General features: G+C 65.6%; 1 protein-coding gene across 1 annotated transcript in view; it reads left to right on the top strand.

Moving 5' to 3' along the window:
• The first annotated feature begins 12,790 nt into the window (after positions 1-12,790).
• Positions 12,791-15,893, top strand: part of LOC121270059 (pleckstrin homology domain-containing family O member 1-like) — a 68,050-nt gene continuing 64,947 nt past the window's right edge. Inside the window, exons 1-2 of the mRNA XM_041175388.1 lie at positions 12,791-12,886; positions 14,032-14,157. Coding sequence (XP_041031322.1) covers positions 12,878-12,886; positions 14,032-14,157 — 135 coding nt within the window. The 5' untranslated portion in view covers positions 12,791-12,877. The remainder of the gene's footprint in view (positions 12,887-14,031; positions 14,158-15,893) is intronic.

The following is a 15,893-nucleotide window of genomic DNA, read 5'->3' as shown; positions in this document are numbered from 1 at the left end:
ACCCCCCCATATCACCTCCCCCCCCATCACCTCCCCCCATCACCTCCGCCCCATCACCTCCCCGCCATCACACCCCATCACCTCCCCCATCACCCCCCATTATCTCCCCCATCACCTCCCCCATCACCCCCCCATCACCTCCCCCCCATCACCTCCCCCCCATCATCCCATCACCCCCCCATCACCCCACTCCCCATCACCTCCCCACCATCTCCTACATCACCTCTCCCCCTCACCTCCCCCCCACCATCACCTCCCCCAATCACCTCCCCCCATCACCTCACCCCCATCACCTCACCCCCATCACCTCCCCATCATCACACCCCCCAATCATCTCCCCACCATCAGCTCACCTCCCCCGCATCACCGCCCATCACCCCACCATCAACTCCCCCATCACCTACCCCCCATCACCTCCCTCCATCACCTCCCCTATCACCTCCCCCCATCATCTCCCACCCATCACCTCCCCCCATCAACTCCCCCCCATCACCCCCCCCATAATCTCCAAATAACATCACCCATCACCTCCGCCCCCATCATCCCATCACCTCCCCGATCACCCCCATCACCTCCCCCCCATCATCCCATCACCCCCCCATCACCCCACCCCCCCATCACCTCCCCACCATCTCCTCCATCACCTCCCCCCCTCACTTCCCCCCATCACCTCCCCCCCACCATCACCTCCCCCAATCACCGCCCCCCATCACCTCACCCCCATCACCTACCCCCCATCACACCCCCCAATCATCTCCCCACCATCAGCTCACCTCCCCCCCATCACCGCCCATCAACTTCCCCCATCACCTCCCCCCCATCACCCCCCCATCACCTCCCCCATCACCTCACCCCCATCAACTCCCCCCCATCACCTACCCATGTCACCTTCCCCCCATCACCCCCCCATCACCTCCCCCATCACCTCCCCCCATCACCTCCCCCTATCACATCCCCCCATCACCTCCCCCCCATCACCTCCCCCCATCACTTCACCCCCATCACCTCCCCCCCATCACCTACCCGTGTCACCTCCCCATCACCTCCCCCCATTACACGCCCCATCACCTCCCCCCATCACCTACCCCCCATCAACTCCCCTGTCACCTCCCCCCCATCACCCCCCATATCACCTCCCCCCCATCACCTCCCCCCATCACCTCCGCCCCATCACCTCCCCGCCATCACACCCCATCACCTCCCCCATCACCCCCCATTATCTCCCCCATCACCTCCCCCATCACCCCCCCATCACCTCCTCCCCATCATCCCATCACCCCACCATGACCACACCTCCCCATCACCTCCCCACCATCTCCTACATCACCTCCCCCCCACACCTCACCCCCTCCATCACCTCCCCCAATCACCTCCCCCCATCACCTCCCCCCCATCACCTCCCCCCCATCACACCCCCCAATCATCTCCCCACCATCAGCTCACCTCCCCCCCATCAACTCCCCCATCACCTCCCCCCCATCACCCCCCCATCACCTCCCCCTATCACCTCCCCCCATCACCTCCCCCCCATCACCTCCCCCCATCACTTCACCCCCATCACCTCCGCCCATCACCTACCCGTGTCACCTCCCCATCACCTCCCCCCCATTACACGCCCCATCACCTCCCCCATCACCTACCCCCCCATCAACTCCACTATCACCTCCCCACCATCACCCCCCCATATCACCTCCCCCCCCATCACCTCCCCCCATCACCTCCGCCCCATCACCTCCCCGCCATCACACCCCATCACCTCCCCCATCACCCCCCATTATCTCCCCCATCACCTCCCCCATCACCTCCCCCCCATCATCCCATCACCCCCCCATCACCCCAACCCCCATCACCTCCCCACCATCTCCTACATCACCTCCCCACCTCACCTCCTCCCCACCATCACCGCCCCCAATCACCTCCCCCCTTCACCTCACCCCCATCACCTCCCCCCCATCACACCCCCCAATCATCTCCCCAACATAAGCTCACCTCCCCCCATCACCGCCCATCACCCCTCCATCAACTCCCCCATCACCTCCCCCCATCACCTCCCCCCATCACATCACCCCCATCACCTCCCCCCATCACCTACCCGTGTCACCTCCCCATCACCTCCCCCCCATTACACGCCCCATCACCTTCCCCCATCACCTACCCCCCCATCAACTCCCCTATCACCTTCCCCCCATCACCCCCCCATATCACCTCCCCCCACCATCACTTCTCCCCATCACCTCCGCCCCATCACCTCCCCGCCATCACACCCCATTATCTCCCCCATCACCTCCCCCCATCATCTCCCCCCATCACCTACGCCCTTTCAACCCCCCATCAACACCGCCCCATCACCCCCATCACCTCCCCCCATCACCTCCCCCATCACCCCCTCCATCACCTCCCCCCATCACCTCTCCCCGCAACATCTCCCCGCATCACCTCCCTCCTCATCATCTCCGCCCATCACCTCCCCCCCATTCATCTCCCCCCATCACCCCCGCAATCACCTCTCACCCATCACCTCCCCCCATCACCACCCCCAACCATCATCTCCCCCATCACCCCCCCCAAGTTACCTCCCCCCCATCACCCCACCATCCCCTCCCCCCATCACCGGCCCCCATCATCTCCCCCCATCAACTCCCACATCACCTCCCCCCATCCCCCCTGCATCACCTCCCCCCATCACCACCCCCAACACCTACTCCCCATCACCTCCACCCCATAACCTCCCCCCATAAACTCCCCCCATCACCTCAGCCCATCAGCTCCCCCCCATAACCTACCCACCCATCACCTCCCCCCATCACCTCCCCCATCACCACCCCCACCATCATCTCCCCCCATCAGCACCCCCATCACCCCCCCCGTCACCTCCCCCTATCATCTCCCCCCATCACCCTCCATCACCTCCCCCATCATCACCCCCCATCACCACCCCCCCATCCCCGCCCCCCATCATCTCCCCCCATTACCACCCTGATCACCTCCCCCCCCATCACCTCTTCCCCCATCACCCCCCGCAATCACCCTCCATCACCTCCCCAATCACCTCCCCCAGAACCCCCACACATCAACTCCCCCAACCATCTCCCCCTATCACCCCCCCATCACCTTCCCCCATCACCACCCCAAACACCTCCCCCCATAACCTCCCCCCATAAACTCCCCCAATCACACCCCCATCACCCCCCATCACCTCCCCCCATCATCACCCGCCCATTACATCCCCCCCATCACCTCCCCCAATCATCTCCCCCATTACCTCCCCCATCAGCTCCCCAGCCATCAACTCCCCCATCACCCCCCCATCACCTCCCTCGATCACCACCTCCATCATCACCCCCAACAATTCCTCCCCATTACCTCCCCCCATAACCTCTCCCCATAACCTCCCCCCATCACCCCCCTCCCATCAGCTCCCCCCATAACCTCCCCCCGATAACCTCCCCACCCATCACCTCCCTCCCATCAGCTCCCCCCATAACCTCCCCCCGATAACCTCCCAACCCATCACCTCACCCCATCAACCACCATCACCTCCCCCCCATCATCTCCCCCCCCATCACCCCCACAATCACCTCTCACCCATCGCCTCCCCCCCATCACCTCCCCCCATCACCCCCCCATCACCTCCCCCATCACCTCCCCTCCATCATCTCCCCCCATCACCTCCCCCCCATCACCTCCCCCCATCATCTCCCCCCATCACCTCCCCCATCATCTCCCCCATCACCTCCCCCATCACCACCCCCACCATCATCTCCCCCATCTCCCCACAATCACCTCCCCCCATCACCCCCATCACCTCCCCCCATCACCGCCCCATCAACCCATCACCTCCCCCCATCATCACCCACCCATCACCTCCCCCCATTACCTCCCCCATCACCTCCCCCCATCACCCCCACCCATCAACTCCCCCATCAACTCCCCCCATCACCTCCCCCCATCATCACCCCCCCATCACCTCCCCCATCAACCCCTTCATCACCTCCCCCCATCACCACCCCCCCAAACATCTCCCCGCATCATGTCCCCCATCACCTCCCCCCAATCATCTCCCTCATCACCCCCCCAATCGCCTCACACCCATCACCTCTATCCATCACCTCGCCCCCAACACCACCCCCCTTCACCCCCCCCATCATCTCCCCCACCATCATCTCCCCCCATCACCTCCCCCCCATCACCCCCAATCATCTCCCCCCATCACCTCCCCCATCACCTCACCCCATCACCTGCCCCAATCACCTCCCCACCATCACCGCCCCCCATTACCCATCACCCCCCCCAACACCTCCCCACATCATCACACTCCGATCACCTGCCCCCCATCACCCCCCATCATCTCCCACCATTCCCTCCCCCCAGCTCCCCCCCATCACCTCCTCCATTATCTCCACCCATCACCCCCCCATCACCTCTCCCCATCATCACCCCCATCACCCTCCCATCACCCCCACCCATCAACTCCCCCATCACCTCCCCCCAGTGACCTCCCCCCATCACCACCCCCAATCACCCCCCATCACCTCACCCATCACCCCCAGCCATCAAATCCCCCAACACCTCTCCCCATCACCCCCCCAATCACCTCCCCCATCACCCCCACCCATCAACTCCCACATCACCTCCCCCCGTCACCTCCCCCCAATCACCACCACCATCATCCCCCCCATTACCTCCCCCATCACCTCCCCCATCACCTCCCCCATCATCTACCCCCATCACCTCCCCATCAGCCCCCCCATCACCTCCCCCCATCAACACCACACCCATCACCTCACCCCATTACGTCCCCCATCACCTCCCCCCATCACCTCCTCACCCATCACCCCACCCAATCACACCCCATCAACTCCCCCCATCACCCCCACCCATCAACTCCCCCATCACCTCCCCCATCATCCCCCATCACCTCCCCCCATCATCACCCCTCCATCACCTCCCCCCCATCACCTCCCCCAAGAACCCCTCCATCACCTCCCCCCATCACCTCCCCCATCAACCCCTCCATCACCTCCCCCCCAAACATCTCCCCCCATCATGTCCCCCATCACCTCCCCTCCATCATCTCCCCCATCACCCCCCCAATCGCCTGACACCCATCACCTCTATCCATCACCTCCCCCCCAACACCTCCCCCCCTTCACCCCCCCATCATCTCCCCCACCATCATCTCCCCCCATCACCTCCCCCCCCATCACCCCCAATCATCTCCCCCCATCACCTCCCCCATCACCTCACCCCATCACCTGCCCCAATCACCTCCCCACCATCACCGCCCCCCATCACCCACCCAACACCTCCCCACATCATCACACCCCAATTACCTCCCCCCCATCACCTCCCCCCATCATCTCCCACTATTACCTCCCCCCAGCTCCCCCCCATCACCTCCCCCATCATCTCCACCCATCACCCCCCCATCACCTCTCCCCATCATCACCCCCCATCAGCCCCACCCATCACCTCCCCCCATCACCACCCCCAATCACCCCCCATCACCTCCCCCATCACCCCCAGCCATCAAATCCCCCAACACCTCTCCCCATCACCCCCCCAATCACCTCCCCCATCACCCCCACCCATCACCTCCCCCCATCACCCCCCCATCACCTCCCCCTTCACCCCCACCCATCAACTCCCCCATCACCTCCCCCCATCAACCCCCCATCACCCCCCATCACCTCCCCCCATCATCACCCCTCCATCACCTCCCCCAATCATCTCCCCCATCACCTCCCCCCCATCATCTCCCCCATCACCTCCCCCCATAATCTCCCCCCATTACCTCCCTCCATTACCTCCCTCCATCACCTCCTCCCCCATCACCCCCCCATCACCCCCACCCATCAACTCCCCCATCACCTCCCGCCATGAGCCCCCCCCACCATCATCTATCCCATCACCCCCCCAATCACCTACCCACCATCACCCCCCCATCACATCCCCCCATCATCTCCCCCCATCACACCCCCATCACCTCCCCTCATCATCACACCCCCATCACCTCCCCCCAATCACCACCCCCATCATCCTCCCCCATTATCTCCCCCATCACCTCCTCCCCATCACCTCCCCCATCATCTACCCCCATCACCTCCCCATCAGCCCCCCATCACCTCCCCCCATCAACACCACCCCCATCACCTCACCCCATTACCTCCCCCATCATCTCCCCCCATCACCTCCTCACCCATCACCCCGCCCAATCACACCCCATCACCTCCCCCCATCACCCCCACCCATCAACTCCCCCATCACCTCCCCCAACACCTACTCCCCATCACCTCCACCCCATAACCTCCCCCAACACCTAATCCCCATCACCTCCACCCCATAACCTCCCCCCATAACCTCCCCCCATCACCTCACCCGCATCAGTTCCCCCCCATAACCTCCGCACCCATCACCTCCCCCCATCAGCCCCCATCACCTCCGCCCATCACCACCCCCCACCATCATCTCCCCCATCACCACCCCCAATTACCTCCCCCCCATCACCCCACCATCCCATCCCCCTCATCACCGGCCCCCATCATCTCCCCCATCACCACCCCCAATCACCCCCCATCACCTCCCCCATCACCCCCAGCCATCAAATCCCCCAACACCTCTCCCCATCACCACCCCAATCACCTCCCCCATCACCCCCACCCATCACCCCCCCCATCACCTCCCCCATCACCCCCACCCATCAACTACCTCATCACCTCCCCCCATCACCTCCCCCATCACCTCCCCCATCACCCCCACTAATCAACTCCCTCATCACCTCCCCCCATCACCCCCCCCATCACCTCCCCCATCACCCCCCCATCACCTCCCCCCATCATCACCCCTCCATCACCTCCCCCCATCATCTCCCCCATCACCTCCCCCCCAATATCTCCCCCATCACCCCCCCATCACCACCCACCATCATCACCCCCCACATCACCTCCCCCCATCACCTCCCCCCATAATCTCCCCACATTACCTCCCTCCATTACCCCCACCCATCAACTCCCCCATCACATCCCCACATCACACCCCCATCACCTCCCCACATCACCACCCCCATCACCACCCCCAACACTTCCTCCCCATCAACTCCCCCACATAACCTCCCCCCATAAACTCCCCCCAATCAGCTCCCCCCCAATAACCTCCCCCCCATAACCGCCCCACCCATCACCTCCCCCAGTCACCTCACCCCATCAACCACCATCACCGCCCCCAACACCTCCCCCCATCACCCCCCAATCACCTCTCACCCATCATCTCCCCCCCATCAACTCCCCCACTTCAACACCCCATCACCTCCCCCCCATCATCTCCCCCATCACCTCACAATCACCTCTCACCCATCACCTCCCGCCCTTCAACCCCCCATCACCTCCCCACCATCACTCCCCCCCATCACCTCCCCCCATCATCCCCCCATCACCTCCCCCATCACCCCCCCATTATCTCCCCCCCGTCATCTCCCCCCATCATCTCCCCCCCATCACCCTCCATCATCTCCCCCCATCACCTCCCCCATCACCTCCCACCATCACCTCCCCCATCATCTCCCCCATCACCTCCCCCATCATCTCCCCCATCACCTCCAACATCACCTCCCCCATCACCACCCCCACCATCATCTCCCCCCCAATCACCTCCCCCCATCACCTCCCTCCCATCAGCTCCCCCCCATAACCTCCCCCCGATAACCTCCCCACCCATCACCTCACCACATCAACCACCATCACCTCCCCCATCACCACCCCCCACCATCACCTCCCCCATCACCCCCCCAATCACCTCCCCCCCATCACCCCACCATCATCTCCCCCATCATCTCCCCCATCACCTCCCCCCCGTCATCTCCCCCCATCACCTCCCCCCATCATCTCCCCCCATCACCTCCCCCGATCACCTCCCCCATCACCTCCCCCATCACCTCCCCCATCACCACCCCCACCATCATCTCCCCCATCTCCCCCACAATCACCGCCCCCCATCACCCCCATCACCTCCCCCCATCACCGCCCCATCAACCCATCACCTCCCCCCATCATCACCCGCCCATCACCTCCCCCCATTACCTCCCCCATCACCTCCCCCCATCACCCCCACCCATCAACTCCCCCATCAACTCCCCCCATCACCTCCCCCATCATCCCCCATCACCTCCCCCCATCATCACCCCCCCATCACCTCCCACCATCACCTCCCACCATCAACCCCTTCATCACCTCCCCCCATCACCACCCCCCCAAACATCTCCCCCCATCATGTCCCCCATCACCTCCCCCCCATCACCTCCCCCCATCACCACCCCCAATCACCCCCCATCACCTCCCCCATCACCCCCAGCCATCAAATCCCCCAACACCTCTCCCCATCACCCCCCCAATCACCTCCCCCATCACCCCCACCCATCACCTCCCCCCATCACCCCCCCATCACCTCCCCCTTCACCCCCACCCATCAACTCCCCCATCACCTCCCCCCATCAACCCCCCATCACCCCCCATCACCTCCCCCCATCATCACCCCTCCATCACCTCCCCCAATCATCTCCCCCATCACCTCCCCCCCATCATCTCCCCCATCACCTCCCCCCATAATCTCCCCCCATTACCTCCCTCCATTACCTCCCTCCATCACCTCCTCCCCCATCACCCCCCCATCACCCCCACCCATCAACTCCCCCATCACCTCCCGCCATGAGCCCCCCCACCATCATCTATCCCATCACCCCCCCAATCACCTACCCACCATCACCCCCCCATCACATCCCCCCATCATCTCCCCCCATCACACCCCCATCACCTCCCCTCATCATCACACCCCCATCACCTCCCCCCAATCACCACCCCCATCATCCTCCCCCATTATCTCCCCCATCACCTCCTCCCCATCACCTCCCCCATCATCTACCCCCATCACCTCCCCATCAGCCCCCCATCACCTCCCCCCATCAACACCACCCCCATCACCTCACCCCATTACCTCCCCCATCATCTCCCCCCATCACCTCCTCACCCATCACCCCGCCCAATCACACCCCATCACCTCCCCCCATCACCCCCACCCATCAACTCCCCCATCACCTCCCCCAACACCTACTCCCCATCACCTCCACCCCATAACCTCCCCCAACACCTAATCCCCATCACCTCCACCCCATAACCTCCCCCCATAACCTCCCCCCATCACCTCACCCGCATCAGTTCCCCCCCATAACCTCCGCACCCATCACCTCCCCCCATCAGCCCCCATCACCTCCGCCCATCACCACCCCCCACCATCATCTCCCCCATCACCACCCCCAATTACCTCCCCCCCATCACCCCACCATCCCATCCCCCTCATCACCGGCCCCCATCATCTCCCCCCATCACCACCCCCAATCACCCCCCATCACCTCCCCCATCACCCCCAGCCATCAAATCCCCCAACACCTCTCCCCATCACCACCCCAATCACCTCCCCCATCACCCCCACCCATCACCCCCCCCATCACCTCCCCCATCACCCCCACCCATCAACTACCTCATCACCTCCCCCCATCACCTCCCCCATCACCTCCCCCATCACCCCCACTAATCAACTCCCTCATCACCTCCCCCCATCACCCCCCCATCACCTCCCCCATCACCCCCCCATCACCTCCCCCCATCATCACCCCTCCATCACCTCCCCCCATCATCTCCCCCATCACCTCCCCCCCAATATCTCCCCCATCACCCCCCCATCACCACCCACCATCATCACCCCCCACATCACCTCCCCCCATCACCTCCCCCCATAATCTCCCCACATTACCTCCCTCCATTACCCCCACCCATCAACTCCCCCATCACATCCCCACATCACACCCCCATCACCTCCCCACATCACCACCCCCATCACCACCCCCAACACTTCCTCCCCATCAACTCCCCCACATAACCTCCCCCCATAAACTCCCCCCAATCAGCTCCCCCCCAATAACCTCCCCCCCATAACCGCCCCACCCATCACCTCCCCCAGTCACCTCACCCCATCAACCACCATCACAGCCCCCAACACCTCCCCCCATCACCCCCCAATCACCTCTCACCCATCATCTCCCCCCCATCAACTCCCCCACTTCAACACCCCATCACCTCCCCCCCATCATCTCCCCCATCACCTCACAATCACCTCTCACCCATCACCTCCCGCCCTTCAACCCCCCATCACCTCCCCACCATCACTCCCCCCCCATCACCTCCCCCCATCATCCCCCCATCACCTCCCCCATCACCCCCCCATTATCTCCCCCCCGTCATCTCCCCCCATCATCTCCCCCCCATCACCCTCCATCATCTCCCCCCATCACCTCCCCCATCACCTCCCACCATCACCTCCCCCATCATCTCCCCCATCACCTCCCCCATCATCTCCCCCATCACCTCCAACATCACCTCCCCCATCACCACCCCCACCATCATCTCCCCCCCAATCACCTCCCCCCATCACCTCCCTCCCATCAGCTCCCCCCCATAACCTCCCCCCGATAACCTCCCCACCCATCACCTCACCACATCAACCACCATCACCTCCCCCCCATCACCCCCACAATCACCTCTCACCCATCGCCTCCCCCCATCACCTCCCCCCATCACCCCCCCATCACCTCCCCCATCATCTCCCCCATCACCTCCCCCCCGTCATCTCCCCCCATCACCTCCCCCCATCATCTCCCCCCATCACCTCCCCCGATCACCTCCCCCATCACCTCCCCCATCACCTCCCCCATCACCACCCCCACCATCATCTCCCCCATCTCCCCCACAATCACCGCCCCCCATCACCCCCATCACCTCCCCCCATCACCGCCCCATCAACCCATCACCTCCCCCCATCATCACCCGCCCATCACCTCCCCCCATTACCTCCCCCATCACCTCCCCCCATCACCCCCACCCATCAACTCCCCCATCAACTCCCCCCATCACCTCCCCCATCATCCCCCATCACCTCCCCCCATCATCACCCCTCCATCACCTCCCACCATCACCTCCCACCATCAACCCCTTCATCACCTCCCCCCATCACCACCCCCCCAAACATCTCCCCCCATCATGTCCCCCATCACCTCCCCCCCATCATCTCCCCCATCACCCCCCCAATCGCCTCACACCCATCACCTCTATCCATCACCTCCCCCCAACACCTCCCCCCTTCACCCCCCCATCATCTCCCCCACCATCATCTCCCCCCATCACCTCCCCCCCCATCACCCCCAATCATCTCCCCCCATCACCTCCCCCATCACCTCACCCCATCACCTGCCCCAATCACCTCCTCACCATCACCGCCCCCCATTACCCCCCATCACCCCCCCAACACCTCCCCACATCATCACACCCGATCACCTCCCCCCCATCACCCCCCATCATCTCCCACCATTCCCTCCCCCCAGCTCCCCCCCATCACCTCCTCCATTATCTCCACCCATCACCCCCCCATCACCTCTCCCCATCATCACCCCCCATCACCCTCCCATCACCCCCACCCATCAACTCCCCCATCACCTCCCCCAAGTGACCTCCCCCCATCACCACCCCCAATCAGCCCCCATCACCTCCCCCATCACCCCCAGCCATCAAATCCCCCAACACCTCTCCCCATCACCCCCCCAATCACCTCCCCCCATCACCCCCACCCATCAACTCCCACATCACCTCCCCCCGTCACCTCCCCCAATCACCACCCCCATCATCCCCCCCATTACCTCCCCCATCACCTCCCCCATCATCTACCCCCATCATCTACCCCCATCACCTCCCCATCAGCCCCCCCATCACCTCTCCCCATCAACACCACCCCCATCACCTCACCTCATTACCTCCCCCATCACCTCCCCCCCATCACCTCCTCACCCATCACCCCACCCAATCACACCCCATCACCTCCCCCCATCACCCCCACCCATCAACTCCCCCATCACCTCCCCCAAAACCTCCACCCCATAACCTCCCCCAACACCTACTCCCCATCACCTCCACCCCATAACCTCCCCCCATAACCTCCCCCCATCACCTCACCCGCATCAGCTCCCCCCCATAACCTCCCCACCATAACATCCCCCCATCACCTCCCCCATCACCACCCCCCACCATCATCTCCCCCATCACCCCCCCAATTACCTCCCCCCCATCACCCCACCATCCCCTCCCCCCCATCACCGGCCCCCATCATCTCCCCCCATCACCCACACCCATCAACTCCCCCATCACCTCCCCCCATCCCCCCCGCATCACCTCCCCCCATCACCACCCCCAACACCTACTCCCCATCACCTCCACCCCATAACCTCCCCCCATAACCTCCCCCCATCACCTCACCCGCATCAGCTCCCCCCCATAACCTCCCCACCATAACCTCCCCTCATCACCTCCCCCATCACCACCCCCCACCATCACCTCCCCCATCACCCCCCCAATTACCTCCCCCCCATCACCCCACCATCCCCTCCCCCCCATCACCGGCCCCCATCATCTCCCCCCATCACCCACACCCATCAACTCCCCCATCACCTCCCCCCATCCCTCCCGCATCACCTCCCCCCATCACCACCCCCAACACCTACTCCCCATCACCTCCACCCCATAAACTCCCCCCATCACCTCAGCCCATCAGCTCCTCCCCATAACCTACCCGCCCATCACCTCCCCCATCACCACCCCCCACCACCATTTCCCCCCATCAGCCCCCCCCCTCATCCCGCATCTCCCCCCGCCCCCCCTCTCTGAACTCTGACCCCGCCCCCGCCGGAAGTGGTGTCTGTGAGTCACGGGGAGGAAGCGCTGAGCCCGGGCCGCCCCTTACAGGATGTTCTCGGCTCGGCCGGCGCACAAACACCGCGGCTGGTATGGGGGAGGTGGGTGTGAGCGGCCCGGGGACCGGGGACCGGGGACCGGGGACCGGGGACCGGGGACCGGGGACCGGGGACCGGGGACAGGGACAGGGACAGGGACAGGGACAGGGACAGGGACGGGGACCGGGGTCCGGGACCGGGGACAGGGACAGGGACAGGGACAGGGACAGGGACAGGGACAGGGACGGGGACCGGGGTCCGGGACCGGGGGTGGGTCCGGGGACCGAGGCTGGGGGTGGGTCCGGGACCGGGGGAGGGTCCGCGGTCCGGGGTCCGGGGACCGGGGTCCGGGGTCCGGGGACCGGGGCCGGGGGAGGGTCCGGGGACCGGGGCCGGGGGAGGGTCCGGGGACCGGGGCCGGGGGAGGGTCCGGGGACCGGGGACCGGGGCCGGGGGAGGGTCCGGGGACCGGGGTCCGGGGCCGGGGGAGGGTCCGGGGACCGGGGTCCGGGGCCGGGGGAGGGTCCGGGGCCGGGGGAGGGTCCGGGGACCGGGGTCCGGGGCCGGGGGAGGGTCCGGGGTCCGGGGTCCGGGGACCGGGGTCCGGGGTCCGGGGACCGGGGCCGGGGGAGGGTCCGGGGACCGGGGCCGGGGGAGGGTCCGGGGACCGGGGACCGGGGCCGGGGGAGGGTCCGGGGACCGGGGTCCGGGGCCGGGGGAGGGTCCGGGGACCGGGGTCCGGGGCCGGGGGAGGGTCCGGGGCCGGGGGAGGGTCCGGGGACCGGGGTCCGGGGCCGGGGGAGGGTCCGGGGACCGGGGTCCGGGGCCGGGGGAGGGTCCGGGGTCCGGGGGAGGGTCCGGGGTCCGGGGTCCGGGGACCGGGGTCCGGGGTCCGGGGACCGGGGCCGGGGGAGGGTCCGGGGACCGGGGTCCGGGGCCGGGGGAGGGTCCGGGGCCGGGGGAGGGTCCGGGGACCGGGGTCCGGGGCCGGGGGAGGGTCCGGGGTCCGGGGGAGGGTCCGGGGACCGGGGTCCGGGGCCGGGGGAGGGTCCGGGGTCCGGGGCCGGGGGAGGGTCCGGGGACCGGGGCCGGGGTCCGGGGCCGGGGGAGGGTCCGGGGAACGGGGTCCGGGGCCGGGGGAGGGTCCGGGGGCCCAGGGGGTGTCCGGTGTCCGGCTGCAGCCTCTCACTGTCTCTCTCCCCCCCCAGGACGGCGGCAGCCCGGGCCGGGCCGGCTGGATCCGCAAACACTGCGGCCGGACGCTGCTCGGGACCGTCTGGAAGGAGCGGTTTATCCGTCTGCAGAGGGGCCGCCTCCTCATCTACCAGCAACAGGTGGGGGCACCGGGGGGGGGGCAAGGTGTTGGGGGGGGTGAGGGGGGAAGGTGAGGGGGAGGGGTTAGGGAGAGAGAGAGAGAGAGGGGCAGGGGGTGAGGGGTGGGGGTGGGAAAGAGAGGCGAGGGCGAGGGGGGAGGGAGAGAGAGGTCAGTCGGGGGCGAGAGAGAGAGGTCAGTCGGGGGCGAGAGAGAGAGAGAGAGGTCAGTCGGGGGCGAGAGAGAGAGAGGTCAGTCGGGGGCGAGAGAGAGAGAGAGAGGTCAGTCGGGGGCGAGAGAGAGAGAGAGGTCAGTCGGGGGCGAGAGAGAGAGAGAGAGAGGTCAGTCGGGGGCGAGAGAGAGAGAGAGAGAGGTCAGTCGGGGGCGAGAGAGAGAGAGAGAGAGGTCGGTCGGGGGCGAGAGAGAGAGAGAGAGAGAGGTCAGTCGGGGGCGAGAGAGAGAGAGAGAGAGGTCGGTCGGGGGCGAGAGAGAGAGAGAGAGAGAGGTCAGTCGGGGGCGAGAGAGAGAGAGAGGTCAGTCGGGGGCGAGAGAGAGAGAGAGGTCAGTCGGGGGCGAGAGAGAGAGAGAGGTCAGTCGGGGGCGAGAGAGAGAGAGGTCAGTCGGGGGCGAGAGAGAGAGAGAGAGAGGTCAGTCGGGGGGCGAGAGAGAGAGAGGTCAGTCGGGGGCGAGAGAGAGAGAGAGAGAGGTCAGTCGGGGGCGAGAGAGAGAGAGAGGTCAGTCGGGGGCGAGAGAGAGAGAGAGGTCAGTCGGGGGGCGAGAGAGAGAGAGAGGTCAGTCGGGGGCGAGAGAGAGAGAGAGGTCAGTCGGGGGCGAGAGAGAGAGAGAGGTCAGTCGGGGGCGAGAGAGAGAGAGAGGTCAGTCGGGGGCGAGGGGGGAGGGAGAGAGAGGTCAGTCGGGGGCGAGAGAGAGAGAGAGGTCAGTCGGGGGCGAGAGAGAGAGAGAGAGGTCAGTCGGGGGCGAGAGAGAGAGAGGTCAGTCGGGGGCGAGAGAGAGAGAGAGAGGTCAGTCGGGGGCGAGAGAGAGAGAGGTCAGTCGGGGGCGAGAGAGAGAGAGAGAGGTCAGTCGGGGGCGAGAGAGAGAGAGGTCAGTCGGGGGCGAGAGAGAGAGAGAGAGAGAGAGGTCAGTCGGGGGCGAGAGAGAGAGAGAGAGAGAGAGGTCAGTCGGGGGCGAGAGAGAGAGAGAGGTCAGTCGGGGGCGAGAGAGAGAGAGGTCAGTCGGGGGCGAGAGAGAGAGAGGTCAGTCGGGGCGAGAGAGAGAGAGAGAGAGGTCAGTCGGGGGCGAGAGAGAGAGAGAGAGAGAGAGGTCAGTCGGGGGCGAGAGAGAGAGAGAGAGAGAGAGAGGTCAGTCGGGGGCGAGAGAGAGAGAGAGAGAGAGAGAGGTCAGTCGGGGGCGAGAGAGAGAGAGAGAGGTCAGTCGGGGGCGAGAGAGAGAGAGAGGTCAGTCGGGGGCGAGAGAGAGAGAGAGAGAGGTCAGTCGGGGGCGAGAGAGAGAGAGAGGTCAGTCGGGGGCGAGAGAGAGAGAGAGGTCAGTCGGGGGCGAGAGAGAGAGGTCAGTCGGGGGCGAGAGAGAGAGAGAGAGGTCAGTCGGGGGCGAGAGAGAGAGAGGTCAGTCGGGGGCGAGAGAGAGAGAGAGAGGTCAGTCGGGGGCGAGAGAGAGAGAGAGGTCAGTCGGGGGCGAGAGAGAGAGAGAGAGAGGTCAGTCGGGGGCGAGAGAGAGAGAGAGAGAGAGGTCAGTCGG

Source organism: Carcharodon carcharias, chromosome 26, assembly GCF_017639515.1.
Source record: "Carcharodon carcharias isolate sCarCar2 chromosome 26, sCarCar2.pri, whole genome shotgun sequence".
NCBI classification, from domain to species: Eukaryota; Metazoa; Chordata; class Chondrichthyes; order Lamniformes; family Lamnidae; genus Carcharodon; species Carcharodon carcharias.
The sequence above is the reverse complement of the archived record's forward strand: the minus strand, read 5'-3'. Positions and strand labels throughout refer to the sequence as shown.